This window comes from Salmo trutta, chromosome 19, assembly GCF_901001165.1.
Source record: "Salmo trutta chromosome 19, fSalTru1.1, whole genome shotgun sequence".
NCBI lineage: Eukaryota > Metazoa > Chordata > Actinopteri > Salmoniformes > Salmonidae > Salmo > Salmo trutta.
Window position 1 is genome coordinate 25,323,392 of NC_042975.1, and position 22,717 is coordinate 25,346,108.

The following is a 22,717-nucleotide window of genomic DNA, read 5'->3' on the forward strand; positions in this document are numbered from 1 at the left end:
TGTCCTAAGGCTAAGAGGTTGGTTTTAAGTAAAACAATGAATCAGGGGGGTTGAATGTACCCTTCAAGGCAGGAAAAATATTGTATATCGTCCTCATCTCAACCTTTTGATTGGCCTACAGAGAAGTCATTTTCCCACATTCCAAAGCTACCCCGCACAGCTTCCCTTGGCCATCTGAGACCACTTGATGCAGCTCCAGCCTCTGTGTGGAGACATCAAAATGCAACATTTTCTCATGGGATACGTAGCAAACAGCATGGCGAAACGTAGCCCCAGGTCTGTTTCCGATGTTTGCGCCTCCATTCTCCCTTAAATGCCCACTCTAGTCCCCAGCATTTAGAACAATTAAAAGAGAAACACAAGTTTCTGTTTTTACATGCCCCCTGCAGCATAAATGCCCCATTTCTGCTGGCTCCAACTGAATACACACTTTGTATTCAATAGACCTATAAAAAGGGGCCACTTAATAAAAAGAGAAATAATTGTTGCAATCACATGTCCAGTTGTAGTGACCTGCAAGGCTGTGGTTTTATTTTTAAATGACCTTTCTTGGCGTCAGTGTTTTTAAACCCCCACACAAATGATCGTTGGTCAGAAATGTAAGATTTGAACCAGACACAATAACTGAGAGCACCATAAGGTGTTTAGGTAAATATCTTGGTGTTACAGTAACTAAGTTACACTACATGACCAAAAGTATGTGGACACCTGCTCATCAAACATCTAATTCCAAAATCATGGGCATTCATTTGGAGTTGTTCCCCCTTTGCTGCTATCCTCTCTTCTGGGAAGGCTTTCCACTAGATTTTGCTGCTGGGACTTGCTTCCATTTAGCCACAAGAGCATTAGTGAGGTTGGGTTATTAGGCCTGGCTCACAATCGGTATTCCAATTCATCCCAAAGGGTTCGATGGGGTTGAGGTCAGGTCTCTGTGCAGGCCAGTCAAGTTCTTCCACACCGATCTTGATAAACCATTTCTGTATGGACCTCGCTTTGTACATGGGGGCATTGTCATGCTGGAACAGGAAAGGGCCTTCCCCAAACTGTTGCCTCAAAGTTGGAAGCACAGAATCGTCTAGAATCTCATTGTATGCTGTAGCGTTAAGATTTCCCTTCACTGGAACTAAGGGGCCTAGCCCAAACCATGAAAAACAGCCCCAGATCATTATTCCTCCTACACCAAACTTTACAGTTGGCACTATGCATTGGGGCAGGTAGCGTTCTCCTGGCATCCGTCAAACCCAGATTTGTCCATCGGACTGCCAGATAGTGAAGAGTGATTCATCATTCCAGAGAACGTGTTTCCACTGCTCCAGAGTCCAATAGCTTGGGAGCCCAAAGCGTGCTACTCGGGAGCCCAAAGCGAGGTCCATACAGAAATGTTTTGTCGAGATCGGTGTGGAAGAACTTGACTGGCGAGCACAGAGTCCTGACCTCAACTCCATCGAACCCCTTTGGGAGGAATTTTAATGTCGACTGTGAGCCAGCCCTAATCGCCCAACATCAGTGCCTGACCTCACTAATGCTCTTGTGACTGAATAGAAGCAAGTCCCCATAGCAATTTTCCAACATCTAGTGGAAAGTCTTCCCAGAAGAGTGGAGGTTGTTATATCAGCAAAGGGGGGACCAACTCACTATTAATGCCCATGATTTTGGAATGAGATTGTCGACGAGCAGTGTCCACATACCTTTGGCCACAGTGTATGTTTTTCTTTTTCCTTGTTGTACCCCTCTTTTCAACACGGAGGAGAAGAATCAGAGCTTTATGCTAGTGAGGGCCTGGTGTTTATGCAAAAGCACTGGTAGAGGGGGAACAAGGGGGACAGCATTAGGAGAGGAAGGAAGGTGAGAAAAAGGGACAGCGTTTAGGAGGGGACGAAAAAGAGAGAGGAGGTGGGGAGGTGGGAGAGAAAGACCTCTTTGAGTGACAGGACATTGGGAACCTGGAGCGGTGTGTTGGAGCCTGTAGCTCCAAGGAAAAAACCCTGAGAGCAGGGGGATGGCGCCGAGGCTCAAGTCAAAGACATCATTGAGAGGAATACTGTAGTAAGGGTAGGAAACAGACACTGGTTCTACTGTACTCTGTGCATTGGTGTGTGTGTGTGTACAGTGTGTGCATGTGTGTCCATCAGTCTTTCTATGTGTAGGTAGGTACAGTATGTATGTGTAGATAATATAAAACATTCATCCCATGATCTGAAAGTGTTTGAATTGATAGATTGAGTTTGATTTTGCCTCATGCACAATTTTATCAGTTGAAAATTAATGAATGTGCACTGAGCTTTAAATGATTGATGTTTAGCTTTCTAATTTGAATGAATCTGTTAGTTTGGACAACACATTGAGATGGAGTTGATATTGGGCTGTGGACTTGTGTATGTGTCTCCCCTCTTCGTGAGAGTCGAGGCCTATATCCATTTACACCTCTCTCTCATAAATGTCACATTCCAGTGACAGTCCATCTGACCTGAGCTGTGCATGTCCTCTGTGACACATATCTGGCCCCCCTGTTACCATCTGCCCCCTTAGTGGGCCCTGCTGCCTGCCACGCCCTGGCCCAGCCACTCCGGTCATGTCTCGATGGCTTACAGTTCATGTCAAATTTTTGTTGTTGTTGTACCTAACCCTTACCCTTTTCCTAACCTTAACCTAATTTTCCTATCCTGCTGTGTAAGTTCTCCTTACCCGTTCTCCTCTCCTTACCTGAAAAGTCAATTCTGACATACAGAATTGTAAGCTGTATACCATCTAGTCAAAACCAGCCACTCACTGCCGGTCATGGAGATGCCACCTGGCCCCTCTGTCCGTCCACACTGTATTAATAGGACTTGTTTGGCATGCCTGCCTTGCTGGTAACCCAAGCCGGGGAGGGAGGTGATAGGGTTAGGAGGGGAGGGGGAGAAAAAGGGAGAACCAGAGCAGAGGGGGAGGGAGAAGAGAGTAAATGGGAGGAAGAGGCGGGCGATATATCTTAATCTGCCACTGTCGCGTCAGGCTTCTCTTGTCCTCCAGCAGTCAGTCTCATGTGCCAGTGGCCTTTCCTTTCCTTCAGCTGGGGCTAATATAAGCCCCCCTGTCTCCACAACCCCTGTTTTCACCTCTGCTCCCATCTTTATCCCCTGCTGGGCCGCAAGCTAAATAAAACAATAGGACGAGTGCCCCATCAAATCCACAGATGACACAATCTCTACTGCACTCCACACTAGAGGTCTTCACGGGTCCAAAAAGTTGACCCGTTCCGAAATGGACCTGGGTCTTTCCCACCCGGACTCAATATGCATAAATGTTGATTTATACTACTTTATTAACTGGATCTGATAAAGCGCAGGATGAGGGAGAGCAGGCATAACATAGTAAATGTAAATCCGGGACACTCCAATTAGTATGCTATGTTATGTTTGGTATGGTTACTTAAGACAGATGGTTACTTAAGGCGAAAACGAAAGAAGGGTGATTGGTGGGCATGTAATGCGAACGTCTAGCCACCCAAAGGTTGCAAGTTTGAATCTCATCATGGACAACTTTATCATTTTAGCTAATTAACAACTTTTCAACTACTTACTACTTTTTAGCTACTTTGCAAATACTTGGCATGTTGGCTAACCCTCACCCTAACCCTAACATGAACCCTTTTAGCTAACCCTAACCTTAACCGTAACCCTTTTAGCTAACCCTAACCTTAACCTTTACCCTTTTAGCTAACCCTAACATGAACCCTTTTAGCTAACCCTAACCTTAACCGTAACCCTTTTAGCTAACCCTAACCTTAACCTTTACCCTTTTAGCTAACCCTAACATGAACCCTTTTAGCTAACCTTAACCGTAACCCTTTTAGCTAACCCTAACATGAACCTTAACCCTTTTAGCTACCCCTAACCTTAACCTTAACCCTTTTACCTAACCTTAACATGAACCCTTTTAGCTAACCTTAACCCTTTTAGCTAATCCTAACATGAACCCTTTTAGCTAACCCTAACATGAACCCTTTTAGCTAACCCTAACCTTAACCTTAACCCTTTTAGCTAACCCTAACATTAACCCTTTTAGCTAACCCTCACCCTAACCCTTTAACCCTTTAACCTAACTCCTAACCTTAACCCTAAGCCCTAGCCTAGCTAATGTTAGCTAGAATTCATAACATATCTTACGTTTGTCAAATTTGTAACATATTGTACTTTTTGAAAATTAGTAACATTTAATATGAATTGTAATTTGTAACATATCATACAAAATTGGTGCTGGAGATACATTTTGTATGGTATGTATTTATTTGTGTAAGATATCATACTAAATGCAGTGTCACGTATTAAGGAAAGAATAATACAAAATGCTCTGAGACCAGGTTGAAGAGAGAGGTGCTGCTCTAGCAGGCGGGGGAGGGGCCATACTGTGAGCAGGGACAGCAACCAACCAAGCCGACTCACGCTATAGTAGACTAATAGCTGCAATATCTAGGTTATTTATCATCAAATATGATTAGGTAGTACATGTCTTGACTGCATCAAACCGGGAGAAGCTAGTTAGGCTACAGTGCATGCACTTCCTCATTCTACAGTTACAGATAACAACTCCATTCAGAGTTATAAGTAACAGCCTACCTATTGGCTCTTGGTCATTTGAGCCTATCCTTCTCATTCCATCGATTAGATATCTCCTTTTTTATTTTACCAGGTAAGTTGACTGAGAACACATTCTCATTTACAGCAACAACCTGGGGAATAGTTACAGGGGAGAGGAGGTGAGTAAACCAGTTGGAAGCTGGGGATGGTTAGGTGGCCATGATGGTATGAGGGCCAGACTGGGAATTTAGCCAGGACACCAAGGTTAACACCCCTACAATAAATGCCTTGGGATCTTTTAGGGACCAAAGAGAGTCAGGACACCCGTTTAACGTCCCAGCTGAAAGACAGCCCCCTACACAGGGCAATGTCCCCAATCACTGTCCTGGGGCATTGAGATCTTTTTTTTGATTAAAGGAAAGAGTGCCTCCTACTGACCCTCCAACACTACTTCCAGCAGCATCTGGTCTCCCATCCAAGGACCAACCAGGGTTGACCCTGCTAAGCATCAGTAGCAAGCCAGCAGTGGGATGCAGGGTGGTATGCTGCTGGTATTCTAACTTTTGCCACACATGGAGTCTCTATGACTGTAGCCTATTGCCGCTTTGATGACTTATGATTGGCCAACAACAAGCTACACGTGCCACTCTCCATTCTTGTGAAAAGCAAGAGCAGCAGCATAAATGTTCAAATATATATTTCTCTACTGCAGCAGTTGCCTTTGAATGTGTACGGCCCTTTCGGACAAGTCAGTTAAAATGACACATACCTGAGACCTGTGACAATCATATCAGATCCGACCCAGACCCGTGACATTGTTTAGGATTCTGGATCTGGACACGCTCGGGTCCCGGATCGGGTCTCGTGTATTCGGGTACAGGTGGATCCGTGAAGACCTCTACTCCACACTGCCCTTTCCCACCTGGACAAAAGGAACCTGAGAATGCTATCTCCAGCTTGACTACAGCTCAGCGTTCAACACCACAGTGCCCTCATCACTAAGCTAAGGATCCTGGGATTAAACACTTCCCTCTCCAACTGGATCCTGGACTTCCTGATGGGCCGACCCCAAGTGGTGAGGGTAGGGAACAACACATCCGCCAACACGGGGCCCCCTCAGGTGTGCATGCTTAGTCCCCTCCTGTACTCCCTGTACACCCACGACTGCGTGGCCGCGCATAACTCCAACACCATCATTACGTTTGCCGACGACACAACGGTGGTAGGCCTGATCACCGACGATGATGAGACAGACTACAGGGAGGAGGTCAGAGACCTGGCAGTGTGGTGCCAGTGCAACAACCTCTCCCTCAACGTCAGCAAGACAAAGGAGCTGATTATGGACTACAGGAAATGGAGGGCTGAGCACACCCCCATTCACATCGACGGGGCTGTAGTGGAGCCGGTCAAGAGGTTCAAGTTCCTCGGCCCAAACACACCAACACAGTCGTGAAGAGGGCACGACAACGCCTCTTCCCACTCAGGAGACTGAAAAGATTTGGCATGGGCCCTCAAATCCTCAAAAAGTTATACACCTGCACCATTGAGAGCCTCTTGACTGGCTGCATCACCGCATGGTATGGCAACTGCTTGGCCAACCACAAGGAGCTACAGAGAGTAGTGCGTACGGCCTGGTACATCACTGGGGACGAGCTCCCTGCCATTCAGGACCCCTACACCAGGCAGTGTCAGAGGAAGGCCCAAAAATTTTGAGACTCCAGCCACCCAAGTAATGTTTTTAAAATTGTATAAACTGCCTTCATTTTGCTGGACACCAGGAAGAGTAGCTGCTGCTTTGGCAGCAGCTAATGGGGATCCATAATAAATGCAAATACAAATACAAATAGACTGTTCTTTCTGCTACCGCAGGGCAAGTGGTACTGGAGTGCCAAGTCTGGGACCAAAAGGCTCCTGAACAGCTTCTACCCCCAAGCCATAAGACTGCTGAACAATTAATCAAATGGCTACCTGGACTGTTTCCATTGACCCCCTTTTTTTGTTGTTGCACGGACTCTCTTGCACTGGCTGAATGCACACTCACTGGACTCTACTCACAACTCTCACACATACCGTACTGACACAGCAACACAGACACACACACATGCATATTGACACACTTTCACACGCTTTACACATGCTTCTGCTATTCTGGTTATTATATATCCTGATTGCCAAGACACTTTTACCCTTACCTACATGTACAGCGCCTTTGGAAAGTATTCAGACCCCTTGACTTTTTCCACATTTTGTTACATTACAGCCTTATTCTAAAATTGATTAAATTGTTTTTTTCCCCTTATCAAACTACACACAATTCCCCATAATGACAAAGCAAAAACAGGTTTTTACAAATGTTTGCTAATTTATAAAAAAAAACAACAGAAGTATCACATTTAGGTAAGTATTCAAACCTTTACTCAGTACTTTGTTGAAGCACCTTTAGCAGCGATTACATCATCAAGCCTTATTGGGTATGATGCTACAAGCTTGGCACACCTGTATTTGGGGAGTTTCTCCCATTCTTCGCTGCAGATCCTCTCAAGCTCTGTCAGGTTGGATGGGTCGTTGTCCTGTTGGAAGGTGAACCTTCGCCCCATTCTGAGGTCCTGAGCGCTCTGGAGCAGGTTTTCATCAAGGATCTCTCTGTACTTTGCTCTGTTCATCTTTCCCTCGAACCTGACTAGTCTCACAGTACTTGCTGCTGAAAAACATCACTACAGCATAATGCTGCCACCACCATGCTTCAGACGTGACACTTGGCATTCAGGCCAAAGACTTCAATCTTGGTTTCATCAGACCAGAGAATGTCGTTTCTCATGGTCTGAGAGTTTTTAGGTGCCTTTTGGCAAACTCCAAGCGGGCTGTCATGTGCCTTTTACTGAGGAGTGGCTTCCGTCTGGCCACTCTACCATAAAGGCCTGATTGGTGGAGTGCTGCAGAGATGGTTGTCCTTCTGGAAGGTTCTCCCATCTCCACAGAGGAACCCTAGAGGTTCTTGGTCACCACCCAAGGCCCTTCTCCCCCGATTGCTCAGTTTGGCCGGACAGCAAGCTCTAGGAAGTCTTGGTGGTTCTAAACTTCTTCCATTTAAGAATGATGGAGGCCACTGTGTTCTTGGGGACCTTCAATGCTGCAGAAATGTTTTTGGACCCTTCCCCAGATCTGTGCCTCGATAAAATCTCTGAGCTCTACGGACAATTCCTTCGACCTCATGGCTTGGATTTTGCTCTGACATGCACTGTCAACTGTGGGACCTTTATATAGACAGGTGTGTGCCTTTCCAAATCATGTCCAATCAATTGGCTTTATTTGAATAGCAATATAGGTCTATAGGGTTTATAGCTGTGGTTTACTGATAGTCTCAACATTGATGGTGGGAAGTGTCTTATTTTTTATCATTGTGGGCAAGACTACACTTTAGAAATGAGGATAATTATCAGAGTACTTTTATAATCTATATTAACTTGCACGGGCATGCTCAGTCAGCTGATCTACACTGTTTCTTTCTTTTAGGTTGTTCTCAAGAACTATTTTGCTGTGCACTGTTCCAATGCTTACAGCTCACATGTCTAGCCCCTCTAGGGAGTCGACAAGCCAGGCTCATGCTCTAAATGTATTCCCGTGGCTGTGATATAAATATTTGCTGTCTGTTCAGGCATGAGAGACGGGACTGTGTGTGTGTGTGTGTGTGTGTGTGTGTGTGTGTGTGTTTGTGTCCCGTAAAAACACTGCCCTTGGGTAAAGAGGCGGCCCCAGAGGCGGTGACAAGTGAGGCGGAAGCACCCCTTCCAGGTATTTTTCCCATTTCTGCAGAGGAGATCTTAGTCGCGCAATTTTACATCTAACTAAGATGTTTGGGGAAGTATTTCTTAAGTGAAAAAATTTGCATAAATGATTTGTCTCACATTGAATGACAACAAACACTTTGTTGAAGAATCCCTACTGTTGACCAATCACCGACGAAGGGGCGTAGACTTCATCTACCGACTTCAGCATGCCTTGAGAAACGTTTGTGCACGAACAAGCAAAAAAAACCTTGGCAAAGACCAAAACGAACAAAAATGTCACAAAATGTAGTCATAATATACAGTATGCACGAACTGTTTCCCGAACAGTTTAGTCTGGGAAACTATGGATGCCTTAACTGCTGCTGCCACATACGTATGTTTCCATCCCTCAGGTCCTAGTGGGACATGAGAGTGAGTGTCTGTTTGCTTAGTAGAGACCTCTTGGGCTGAGACGTTTTGTCCCCTCCTTTACCTAAACTGAGCTTGTAGCAAAGGGGAAGAAGAAGGAGGATGTAGGCCTATATTCCACACTGTGCTGGTATAAGTCTCACATTTGAAGATTTTTTCCCTCCCATGTCTGATTTCTCTAGTAACACGAGGGGACTATTTAATGGAGTCTGCTGCATCTAGAGCCCAGAATCCTTCTGACAATTTCTGTTCAAATTTCCCAAAATATTTGCTTTCCTTGGCATCCTGCATTCTGTTCATAGTTCTGAGGAGGCCAAACGCGTGCAGCTACTGCCAGGTTTGCTCTATTTCAGGGCAGAAGCCAGCAGAAGACCGCAAACACCATGCCGTCTTGGCCTGTGGTTGAAATAGGCATATTCACCATCTCTCTACTTCATCTGCCCCTAAAGCCATACAGGTCACTGTGGTACCACACCAAGTTTGATTGAGAAGGCAGATGTGTTTTCCAAGCAAAAGAATTGGACGCTTTTGTGGCCTGTCACTCATTAGGGAAATCGATGACTTATGTGCAAAGCATTTAGAGTGAGACGCTACACAAACACGCTTGTCCTTAATGAAAATAAGTGGCAGGGGAAAGACACCACAAATGTTGTAAAAGGCAGGTCTGTCTGGAGACACAATGTAAAAGTAATATGTTTTTTTCAAGTAAGAATACCGGTATTGAGTTTTCACTGAGCCAAGATGGAAACTATCTTGTTTAAACTTTGTCTCTGGGTGGAGCAGTCTTCCTAAGTAGGTTCTGAACAGATTCATTAGCCATTGTCAAATATTTCCTGTATGTTCTTGGTTTGAAATAGTTTTTCCTTGAAACTGTGTGAAACCTTCATCTTCTGAAACCTGGACAAAATGTGGTCAGGGCTAATTGTGCAAATCTGGCTTTGAATCTCCAACAAAGTAGTTTAATTTTACTGAAAGAAGTTAAATGACTGGGCTACTATCGATACTCTTCATTCATATTCATGTATGTACCCTAAAGCTAAGCTCTGATACAACATTATAGCCTTGTTTCACCAAGCTTTGGTATAGAATAGTACATTGTTCTCATGTCTACCTCATGAATCTGACCAATTACCTGTCTTGTAACTAATTCCACCTATTACGACGAGACAGTAGGTCTTTGTGAGGGCAGCGTTGTGCTCTGCTGTGAGTACAGTTGTGTTTTAGTGTTTGAGAGTATGACAGCTGGCAGATGGGTAATGGGGTGGTGAAAATATTAACCTTTGAAATCCTAGTGGCTACCATGGGTGTCAACCAATTAGAATGTCACATTTCTCTAGGCTTAAAAAAGTTATGGTTCCAACTGCTACTCCTAAAGAATGTTAAAATATTCGGACACTGTGAATTTATGGAGTGTAGATGTAGGATTTTTTACATTTCCATTCAAGCTAGAATCCTTAGTTGCTACATCAATGTTTTGACTTTTAAATTAATGATATACTGTGTAGGCTACCCATTGATTCTTGAAGAATATAACTTATAAATGCCTCATGAGCTTAGTTCAACTGTCATACCCCATCAGAACCCAACATATTAGCTCGTTTTACTCCAATGTTTGTAAACCATGTAGTGACGTTGGATTGATTGTGACGACTGCTGTTCATCGAATGATTAACTGTTTCTAATTACATGGTTAAATGAATCAGGTAATTATTAACTCAGTAAACTACGGCACCATGGGAAAGTTGGGCTTTATTGATTTTCTATTTCCCAAATGAACTCAAAGAATATCAGAATATCAATTTTACAACAGCCGCTAATTAATTAATATACTTTACAGTCTCATTCTGAACGTCGCATAATCTGGGAATCTGCACAAACCCGAGTCCCACTAAATAAGTCCATACCACATCAACTGAGTTGATTATTTATCTACTAACAAGCTAAAATTCTAATATAAGATACACATAGACACAGTCTGGGCTATTGATTAGAACTTAGTACAATGAAACATGTCCCTAGCAGGCCAACACAATATGACACGTGTTACACAAAATGGGGATTTCAAAAGAGAGAAAAGCACATTTGGGTACATTTGTAAACTATGTTTAGTTTAGCCCTAACCTTGCCCTGAACTGCCGCTCTTATGGGTCAGAATATAATGATGTAATTACGTGTCGAAGGTCTCCGATGGGGTATCTCTTTGTGGACCGGGTTCGCCTTCTCCTCTGATGACGGCACTTCTTTGGTTACCGGGTCTAATTCTCTGATTGTCCTAACGATGTCAGTGTCCTTTGTCTTAGTGGTCTGTTTCCTCGCCCTTGTTCTGAAAGAGTGGTCTTCTGAGGACAGCTAATCAGCCATATAGGTGGTTCCAGCATGGGAATAAAAGCAGTGTAGACACACGATTCCTTGGAGAGAGTAACAGGGTGGTCCTGCTTGAATTCACCCTCTTAGACACAGCTACTCATCCGTAGCATAGATTGTAAAAAGGTTCCTTTGTCTTCTTCAACCATGTGTAATAATCAGACCTTGGCTGCAGCTGGTGGTCACCTAGTCATAATGTTAATTCTTAACTCGCATGTTTTATACCCTCTGGTCAGAAATTGGCGTTTCCGCCTTTATGGCAAGTTCTCTGGGCGTAACTAGTTACGAGGCAAGGTCTGGATTTTACTTAGATCCAATTTAGACAACTAACTTCACATTTCATCTTTACAAAAACATCCTCTTTGATCTGGACATTTTCACACAACGTACATTATGCAAACTTCAGGTGCATATTGTGAAAACTATTCAAGTTACAATGTTTTCGTTATAACGTCATCATTTAACTTTTAATAACATAAAAACGACATTCATTTCATATTCCATCTATCGTCATTACCACCATTTTGGCTGATGAAATATATTGTCCCAAAGTCCATTTATTGCATGTTACTGTTCTGAGGTAGGATCTCCATAGGCCCATCATACATTCCATTCCTCCACAGTGAGAGGACAAAGGGATTTTGTCTGCTGCCTTAAGATTTACAATGGGCGTGAGGTGTCATAAAAAAAAACACCTCCATACCTCTCGATCTCTCCCCCTCTGGCGGGTGTGAGAGATGTCTCTTGTAGGAGTGTGGTCCACGGTAACCTGACCCGAACAGGCCAGTCATGACAACTATGTAAATGTAAACAAGCACTGTATAGCCTCAAAACATGGTTAAACTATAATGTTGATATAATGGAAGGTCACTCCTTGCATCTATAGCTCTGTCTATGAATTTGAGAGTGGCTACATTTCTCCAGGCCCATCCCTCAACTTTTTACCAAAACTAAGGTGGGGCGACCGCTTTGTTATTATTTAAATTAAAGATTCTAGCTTTAAGCATGTCATATAACATGTAATTTTGACATTATCAAAATTGTTCCCTCACTTATGTATGGCTTTTTTGTGTGTCATATTTCTTGACTCGACCACAACCATAAAGGCAAACCTACTAATAGTAACACAATCAGAGATGAGTAAATGATGTGGTATCTGACCCAGGCTCTAGCACCACCTCAAAATATCATTTTTTTCATTTTTTATTCTCTGCGTATATAACCCAAACTTCTCTTGAACTACAGAATCATTAGTCAGTGCCCCCACAGTTTGTGCCTTTGACCAACATGGTAGATTAGTCCTCTGAAACATACACGCACACATACACCCTTTGTGTCAGTGCAGCAGCCTGTTAGTTTAAATAAGTTAGCTAATGGTGAAGTTTATGAAAAAGCTCTTCCCCATCGTGATGCCTACAATTTTAACATTGACTGATTGCCCTTGTAGCTGCGGTTTCCCTTTCTTTATTTTCTCCTCATCCAGCGAGCGCAAAGAATAGCCCCTTTCATGGCAGGCTGAAGAAGACTTGCGGAGTACGTGGAAAGCGCTGCTTAAACAGCTCTCAGCCAAAACAAAAACAGCCGCCAAAAGGAATCCCATTTCATTTAAATGAGCAGGAAATTGACCCGTCGGAGAAAGAAAAAAAATAAGCCAGTCAGTGGTGAACCGATCCTGTAGTCTGTGGGAACGTGACAAGTGGGCCTGCTTTCCTAAGTGCCTTCAGGAACGGGGACGTTTTTTGGGGAGTCTCGCTCTGGCACTCAGAGTGCACTCTCCTGTGCAAGGCTGCTTAGCATGACAATGGAGCGGAGAGATGGGTTCTGGGAAACAGGTGCCGCTCTTGTCACCCCTCCGACCCGCAGTTTGGTCAAGAGGGGAATTGATATGGGTTAGCCTAATAGAGAGGTACCCTGGGCTCATGTAGGCCTAGGCCCAGAGATGGAGAGGTTTTCATATGGAAAACATGGCCCTAGTGATTTTGTCCAAACAAAACAGACAATCGAATAACCCTGTGTATAGAAGGACCTTCTATAGGTTTTGTTACTGTACCATTAATTGGAAACTGTCAACACAAGGCTGTATGCCTCAGGAGGAGGAAGAGAGATGAGGGGGTTCTGACTGAGCCTATATGGAGAACAACATGGGTTGTTCTGTTTTCCCTTCAGAGTCTCTCAGTACTAGGCAGACGGTGATGTTGTTGCAAACAGATGGTTTTGCACGACCACTATAAGCAACTATCACTTTCTCAATTGTTTTTGAGAAACTGATAGATGAGATGTCAATTGAGTACAAGCACAAAGTATTTACAAATTCATACAAAGCAGGCCTTATGCTGTAGTTCTTATACTGGGCTTCCAAAGGTTAACTAAAGCAATTGATAATGAATAGTGGAAGCCTATGACTCCTCTTTCTTCTGTGTGCAATGCACCATGGATGGATGCTGTGTGGAAAGTGACCACTAGATGGGAACAATAGCCTATCAGGCCTTCAACTCTAACTGTTCCAGTTAACCCCATGTCGTACGGTCACTGCTCAGTAAGAGAGACACAGCTATCTGACATGGAGAAAATAGAAAGAGCCATCATTAAAGTCCAAATTTCATTGAGCTTACACCTCATTTACATTTCGATTGCAATCATCTGCCCCTTGTTAATAGGGAATGGCCCAGTATCCTAGGAAATTAGTTTTTCAGGCTCTATGCTAATTGAAATCTATTTTGATGAGGACAGGGGCTGGGATTACATTTAAACAAAAAGCTAAAAAAATATAGGACAAAACACACATCACGGCAAGAGTGACACCACAACACTACATAAAGAGAGACTTAAAACAACCACATAGCATGGCAGCAACACATGACAACACAGCATGGTAACAACACAACATGACAACAAAATGGTGGCAACACAACATAGCAACAGCACAACATGGTAGCAACACAAAACATGGTACAAAATACTTCATATTGACTGGAATGCTAATGTCTTCTGTATGTTGTCAAAGGTCATGTTTCATGAAGACATAGGTCAGGTGATGGACTACTTATGCTTGACCAAAGCTTGTTGTTTTATAAGCAAATTAAACATGCTTATTACATAGGCTATGACATATATCATTCTTGTCCCAAAAAAGCACACATTCCTATTGAAACTAATTGAAATGTAGATTATATAATTGTTGTTATTAATTTTAATGGTGAAAATAAACGGAACCATAGATTGATTGGCACTCAAATATGAGTAAATGTTCACCATCAGGATGCACAAAACCTAAGCTTGTGACAACAACCTAAGCTATTTTCACTTAAGGCCACCGCGTGGAATGTCGATAAAAACATTTTTTTAACAGGGAGTAATATACGCACTTTCATTACATCAACCGCGCTAGGTGACCAATAGATGAATTTGGCCCGTAATTGAATTCCCACCTCGTATTTTCTGCGTAAAGCCAGTAAGAAAAAGTAATTTGATTCTGAGTTTTTTTAGGCGGGGCGACACAAACTCGTCACTTAATTCCCGCCCCGTTATTGAAGAGGCAGAGAGAGAGCACAGAAAAAGATAATGCACTCAAGCGATTGAGGGAGAGCAAGACAGACAGAGCTGGACAACTTGACTATTTTTAAACGACCCAGTATCCCTCCGTGCTGTGCGCTTGTGTGGTTACAAACAGGAGCCTACTAACATGGGATTCTGAATTGCCTGTCATCTAAAAATCTATTCGGAAAATAAGGACATTACCGAGGATTATTACGGCAAATAACGGTTCAACTCAACTGCCTGGTTTGAGATTTTAATATGCGTGCTACCAGTGGTATATTATAGACTCATTGTTTTCTATTCTAACTTTCACAGCATGTTGCATTCAATTTGGTAAACATGTGAAGCGTATCGTGCTTTTAAAAAATCGACTGGATTTGGAACTGTAACAACAAGCACATTTTTATTCCCTTTTGTAATTCGCATACTGTTCCCAGGAAAAACGTTTTGCGGAGTTTGACCATAGGAGATAACTTTAATCAGTATTAAAGTTCTCTCGCCACCTTGGAACTCACGGATATGCTACATTGTTCTCATCAGATTTGACAGTGGGGAAATTTACACGTTTGGCACCAACTCATCAATCTGGAATCGTTACAGCCACAGTTTTTTTCCTCAATAAATTTTTCTCATGGGATGAAATATTTAACTTTTCTTTTCTGTTTTAATACGTTAAGTATTTCGTGATACATACACTTTCCTGATATCACCATGGATGTTTTTAATTTGAGGATTGCCATTTTACTGTGGTGCCAACTTGTTATTGCTGCATCCAGCTTGGAGATCGGAGCCTATGATCTAGAGAGAGGCAGACCTGCAAAATGCGAACCCATCACCATCCCCATGTGCCAGGGCATTGGCTACAATATGACAAGAATGCCCAACTTCATGAAATATGCAAGCCAAGCAGAGGCCAGCATCAAACTGAATGAGTTTGCCCCTCTCGTGGAATATGGCTGTGACATGCACCTGCGCTTTTTCCTCTGCTCCCTCTACGTCCCCATGTGCACTGACAAAGTGTCCACCACCATTCCTGCCTGCCGACCAATGTGTGAGCAGGCCAGGCAAAAGTGCTCTCCCATCATGGAGAAGTTCAGCTTCGGCTGGCCTGACTCACTGGACTGCTCCAAGCTACCCACTAAAAACGACCCCAACTCGCTGTGCATGGAGGCGCCTGAGAATGACACAAAGCAGGAGACCAAGAAGGGGGAGGGCATGCTCCCGGTGCCCCCCAGACCCAGGCAGCCCAGCTCAGGTACCAGCGGGCGCTCTGGCACCAGCCTGGGCTCCTGCAAGAACCCGAAGAAGTTCCAGTACGTGGAGAAGAGCCAGTCGTGCGCCCCACGCTGCTCCTCTGCAGTGGACGTGTTCTGGTCAAAGCAGGACAAGGACTTTGCCTTCATCTGGATGGCGGTGTGGTCCACACTCTGCTTTGTCTCCACCGCCTTCACCGTCCTCACCTTCCTGCTGGACCCGCAGCGCTTCCAGTACCCAGAGCGGCCCATAATTTTCCTCTCCATGTGCTACAATGTCTACTCGGTGGCCTTCGTCATCCGCTCGGTGGCCGGGGCCGAGAACATCGCCTGTGACCGGGAGAATGGCGAGCTCTACATCATCCAGGAGGGGCTGGAGTCCACAGGCTGCACCATCGTATTCCTCATCCTCTACTACTTCGGTATGGCCTCATCCATCTGGTGGGTCATCCTCACCCTCACCTGGTTCCTGGCCGCTGGTAAGAAGTGGGGCCACGAGGCCATCGAGGCCCACAGCAGCTACTTCCACATGGCCGCCTGGGGCATCCCAGCCATGAAGACCATAGTCATCCTCACCATGAGGAAGGTGGCCGGGGACGAGCTGACAGGGCTGTGCTACGTGGGCAGCATGGATGTCAACGCCCTGACTGGCTTTGTGCTCATCCCTCTGTCCTGCTACCTGGTCATTGGCACCTCCTTCATCCTCACGGGCTTCGTAGCGCTCTTCCACATCCGCAAGATAATGAAGACAGGCGGCACTAACACGGAGAAGCTGGAGAAGCTGATGGTGAAGATCGGTGTGTTCTCCATCCTGTACACGGTGCCCGCCACCTGCGTCATCATATGCTACTTCTATGAGAGGCTCAACATGGACTACTGGAAGTTCCAGGTTCTGGAGAGCAAGTGTGTTTCATTCCCTGGACGCCGGAACGAGGACTGCTCCCTGGAGGAGTCGGTGCCCACCGTGGCGGTATTCATGCTGAAGATCTTTATGTCTCTGGTGGTGGGCATCACCAGCGGTGTGTGGGTGTGGAGCTCCAAGACCCTGCAGACCTGGCAGGGTCTGTGCAACAGGAAGCTGGCAGTGCGGACTAGCAGGAAGCCCTGTGGCAGCGTCAGCTGCAGCAGCTCCCACTGCCACTATAAGGGCCCAGCCGTGGTGCTCCACATGTCCAAAACAGACTCTTACATAGAGAGCCCAACACACGTCTGACACTTCAAGTGACATTTCTCAAAGTGTTTTGTAAAGACAATGCCAAAGGGAAAGGAGGCTATTTTGTTATGTGATCATTTGAAAAGCTCAGGTTGGACTGCATCTGATGTTCGTTGAGTAGCAATACCTGAAAGTGACAGTGTTTTTGCTGTTGTTTGGGGACATTATCCAAATTGCTTGCAGTTAAACCACACAGTTTGGTGCACAAGCAGAATCAGATAAGCTTCTAAAGGGAACATTTATTGTATAGCATGCCATAAAGTTGGTTGTTTCTGCTTAACTAACTGAACATGAATGCAAAAGAGAACTTGCATGGATGTATCAATATTTGGTTTATGCTCCCCCCTGTAAGTTTATTTATTGTGTTGTATATTTAATTGCAGGTTCTTCATGGTGTTTCATAAGTTTTTGTATATTGTATGTAAGCGCACATACTAAAGAGTTATGAGTTATGAATATAGGGCCTGTTGAGATGTACAAGTGCCTTTTGAAAATTCATATTTTTATGAAAAATTGACGTTAATAATTTATATATTTTCACTGATGACTTTACTATCTCCATTACTTTACAACATATGACAAATTGTTAGGGGTAGTTGTCATAAACATGAGCAAAGCAAAGACATTCTACAATAGTATAAAAATGTTTTGGTTTAAATACCTGCTTTGAAAATATTCATTTTGCCTGAAACATTTTGATTTAGATTTGCTACAGTGCCTCTTCAAATTGACAAGCTCTACAGTGGTCATTTTCTTGAGGTAATAATGATCTAAGATGTAAGAATATATTGTATGAATAAAATAAATATATCATTAGTTTGGGTGACATTCCTACATTTTATTAATGTTTGTTTATTTTTCAGTGGACTTTGATGACCTTGTGGACCCACCTACAGTATGAAGCTCTCACTGGCAAAACTAGTCATATTTTCCCAAGTGACATCAGCTGTTAAGTTTATATGCCCTTTCATGTATAACTCTGTCCTTGCATTGCATCAGTGTTCTGTCACATTTGTGGAATACAAAATGCTTCAGTAAAATGCGAACAAAAAGCTGTGTGTTCCACACAGTTAAGGCTTGTACCAAATTTGTGGTCTTTTGACAAAAGCGTTAATATGTTTTTAACCTGCAGCCTCGGTTGAGGTGGAAAACAGTCAGCGCCTCCAGGCCACTCTGCCTGCCTGTGTTTGTGAAGCTATGCTGAACTTTCTGTTTTCCAATGAAACATCAGCTCCAGCAAAAATAACTTACATGGGGTGACAGCATTCCATGGTGCGGGAAAGAGAGAGACAGAGTTTTAACGATGTCATGACACTGCCTTTAAGGACATTTTTCTCTGCGTATCCCAAATATAACACACAGGCAGTCAAAATGTCAGGCTTTTCAAAAGTTGAGTCTTTATAAAGCTAAAGAATACATGGCATTATCCTTGTTGAATAGGTACAGTATAGCAGATTTCTGCTAATGTGCTGCAGACCCATTTATACCTCATCATTACACATCAGGCCTTAACAATGATGATATTTACATTTTGGGCTGGTCCAGCCCACCAGCCTATCCTTAAATAGGGACATTACGGTTTTATCATCCTCTCTTCCCTGTTGCTGGTGCCTGCGTCCTGCCTGCACAGACATTGTCCATGGCTTGGCAGCACGTCTCCCCGTGGAGCTGAAACCACTGTTACATTTCACCATAAAAAGCTGGGTTTGTATTGGAGCTGCGCATTGGGACCCCTCTGTGGTATGTAAACCACATGTACCAGTCACAATAAAGTGAAATTAATGTGCCAGCTTTCAAGTTTCTAAATGGGTGACATGCATAAACACTTCCCAGCTAGCACATAATGTTCTGAGAACCATATGTTTCTTAGAGCTTGGTAAGAGCACGATACACGTGAATTTTCCAGCAGCTCCATCAAGCATCGCATGGATCTTGAAATCGGCAGCAACAGCAACCATTCATGAAGTAAGTGTCTAGATGGATAGTTATTTTCAATTATAAGTGAAGGACATGCTATTCATGGGTTGGATGCTTCGTCACAATATTGTTTTGAACGTTCTTGTGAGGACTGATGCCTGAATTAATGTTCTACTAGCTACTCAATGGCATTCTCTGAGCCACCATGCACTGATGAGGATTTAGTTTAAAGTGCATTATAGTGACTTGGAAAAACTATGACATTTCTAAAGGAGGCAAATCATTAGTAGGACAACCTTTTGTCATTACCGTGATGTCACCAAATTGACTTTAGATGGAGAATAATTTTAGCTAGCTAGCTGAAGATTGAGGGACAGTACTGGATTTTAGCTAGCTAAAGATAGCATTGCAAACTTTTCTAGTTATGACAATTGCTATCTCTGTAAAGTAAATTTGGTGACATGATAATGATGACAAAGTTATCTCCTACTAATTGCTTGCCTACTTTAGCAATGTCATCATATTTCCAGGCCAACTATAGTGTATCCTCAAATAATGATAGCTAGATTGCTAGCTACCAATGGTAGCTAGCCTGTTGACTGTTGTTAAAGCTGCAGTCAGTCATTCACCCAAAACGGACCAAGGTATCCTTTTTGATTTAGCATGTGTATTGTGTTTTTTATGTCTGTGTTTTCTTTGATGACTGTACAAAATAAAATGCTCAAATTGACAATTTAAAGAGTATTTGTCATTAGGTATTAGAGCTAAAACGAGTGGTGCAGCGGTGTAATCTCAGTGCAAGAGGCGTCACTACAGTCCCTGGTTCGAATCCAGGCTGTATCACATCCGGGCCGTGATTGGGAGTCCCATAGGGCGGCGCACAATTGGCCCAGCGTCGTCTGGGTTTGGCTGGGGTAGGCCGTCACTGTAAATAAGAATTTGTTCTTAACTGACTTGCCTAGTTAAATAAAGGTTAAAAAATTTTTTTTAAATAAAAATACTGGCGTGTGATTGGATTTGTAGCTACTAGCCTGCCAGCCAGAAAAAAGAAAGAGGGTAGCTCTTATTATTAGCTAGCGAGATATCTCATTAGGTGTATATTTACCTGTGATAAGATTCCTAAAAAATAGTAAGCCTTCTGGATGTTGAATGCAAGAATGAATGGATAACCCTTATGATAGATCATATGACTTATGAAAGCTCAGGCTGGATGTCTAGCTGGTTTGACTTTGCTACAGGCATACGTTGTCATATTATTTCAGTTATGAACTATCAGATATTAAATTATGTTACATATTTTCAAATGTGAGAGTGAAAACTTTAGGATTATAAAATGTAACTTTGTCACCTTGCCAACAGGTTGATAACTTGTAGCTACACAAGTCCCTTCCTTTTATGATCCCCTTTGTTATGTGCTAAAGGGTCATCGCTGAGAAATGCAGGATGAGGACCAGGAGGTCATGGACTTAAGAGGAAGATGCTTTTGATGAGGAGCTACTTGGTGAAGACTAGGACGAAGAGTATGAGACACACATAGACCGGACAGACAGGTAAACATCGACTGGCAGAGAAGCAGCTGAACTGGTTCCCTCCTAACCCTCCTAGGTTTATGCTGGTGGTGGTTGCTGTACATACCAAGCTGTTGGTGCAGGTTGTAGAAAAGCTATAGCCTGGTCCCAGATCTGTTTATGCTGTCTTTCTAACTTCTAATGTATGATAGTTGTCAAGAGCGTCTGCTAAATGACGTAAATGTAAATGTTGTGTTACCATAGCAGTTGGCTTGGCTATACATAGGAGTTGGCTATATAGCACAAACAGATCAAAGCCAAAGCTAACATTTGGCTGATTGTCAGAACAGAAATAGTGAAACGTCAATGTACTTGAGGACTACTCTATAAATTCTTGGCTTTGTTACAGGAAAGATAGAAATGAGAATATGATGTGATTTGCTTGTGTGGCACCCAGGGGTGCTGAGGGTGCTCCAGCACTTGATAAACCACAATTAAAAAATGAAAATAATTATGAAGACTAGACCTTTATCATGTATTACTCCTGCATGAGGGGATGAAAATACTCATCAGCAGAGCGGGGAGTCTGGTTACTTTATTTACTTTCAAAAACAGAATTCAGAGTGTTTACTCATTAGAAACATTTAAATAAGTTATAATCTCCAGTATCATGACAAAATATTTTTTGCAAAATGGTGAAACAGACTTTGTGATGATACTGAAGATTATACTATTGACCATTGCGTCTCAGAAGCCTAATACATCAAGAAATACTAAGTTTCACGTCTACTCCCGCTCCTGCGCTTGACGTCACCGGTCTACTAACCACCAGTCCTGGCAACCAATCATTACGCACACCTGGCAACCATCATTACGCACACCTGCGCCCCATCATTAGGCAAGCCTGGACTTCATCACTACCCTGATTACTTCCCCTTTATCTAGAACTCTGTTGTATTGTTTCTGTTTTCATGTTCAGACACAACGCCTGTTTGTGTAGTAATGCTATGCTTGTTCCGATTAAACTCACTGACTGCACCTGAATACCATGTGCCTTTGTTGGTTTTTGAACAGGTAAGAGGGTGGGCTCTAGACCATCCTATTAGCCAATCAGGCTGTATATGTAAATATTACATTTTGTTTTCTAATGCCCACACAATCAGACGGAGCATTTCAGTGGCCCAAGGAGGCTCAGGGAAATAAAAAATATATTTTGAAGTTATATTTCTTTTTTAAATAAACACACACAGTGATTTATTAGACATAAAGTATAATTTTTGTTACTTTATTAGACATAATGTAACTAAAAAACTGCATGGGAGCTTTAAGAAATCGTTTTAATAAAAAACACAAGAAAACATGTTCAAAGAACGTTTTAAGAATGTTATTTAAAAACGTATACATTCTGTTATTAACATCAACACAACTCCCTTTATCCTCTATCTTGTTAAGTGTGTTCAGGTGTGTTGGCCACACCCTTTAATTACCACACCTGGTCTTAATGAGTGCTTGTTTCGTTTAAATGGGGTCTGTTTGAAAATACTGAAATGATCAGCTTTGTATGAGTTAAAAACATATGGCATGCAAGGGCCATCCTGGTGACGCGGTGGATTAATTCCATGAGTAGAGAACAGAAGATCATAGGTTTGAATCTCACTGACACTGTGCCACAATCAATTAGAAATGTGTTTGCATGATTAACACCCTCGGAGTTCCAAATAGTGCTTTTTTTCCTATGAAATGGGGTCTTTTTGAATGGCAGTGTTATTAAAGAATCCATGTAATTCAAATTCCCTGCAAATTGCAAACAGGACTTGACAATTACATTGTAATTCACATACTGTACTTAATCATTTAAATGTTAATTGGAGAAATGGTATTGGATATGCTTAAAATATCGCCCCAGACCTAAAGTAAAATACTCAGAACATGAATGTGGAATTTCTCTTTCTGACGGTTTTGTTAGTCAAGCCAAAGTCTTTATTCAACCAATCAAAACCACTGAAATGTGCCACACTGACGTCCTAGCTTCTTAGCCGAACCATTCACAAAGGCAGAAACCCTTTGGGAGACAACACTATAATAGAGATCCCTAATGGCATTGTAGGAGAGCAGACAAGATAGAGTATCTGTGTAATTGTGTGCTCTCTGAAAGGAAAAGGCTATGTCA

At 43.1% G+C, this 22,717-nt stretch overlaps 2 protein-coding genes across 2 annotated transcripts in view; both read left to right on the forward strand.

The window, feature by feature from the left end:
* LOC115154204 (inactive peptidyl-prolyl cis-trans isomerase FKBP6-like) overlaps positions 1–20,637 on the forward strand; it is a 48,829-nt gene extending 28,192 nt beyond the window's left edge. The window contains exon 8 of the mRNA XM_029700200.1: positions 20,461–20,637. The gene's annotated coding sequence lies outside the window, so the exon portion shown is untranslated. The remainder of the gene's footprint in view (positions 1–20,460) is intronic.
* Positions 14,672–17,954, forward strand: LOC115154203 (frizzled-9-like). The gene has a single exon (XM_029700199.1). It carries the CDS (start codon positions 15,368–15,370, stop codon positions 17,120–17,122), a length of 1,755 nt encoding a protein of 584 aa, XP_029556059.1. The 5' UTR covers positions 14,672–15,367; the 3' UTR covers positions 17,123–17,954.
* Positions 20,638–22,717: the final 2,080 nt, after the last annotated feature.

Excerpts from the sequence above, each read along its gene's own strand:
- LOC115154203 (XM_029700199.1), top strand. The coding sequence starts at position 15,368 with ATGGATGTTTTTAATTTGAGGATTGCCATTTTACTGTGGTGCCAACTT.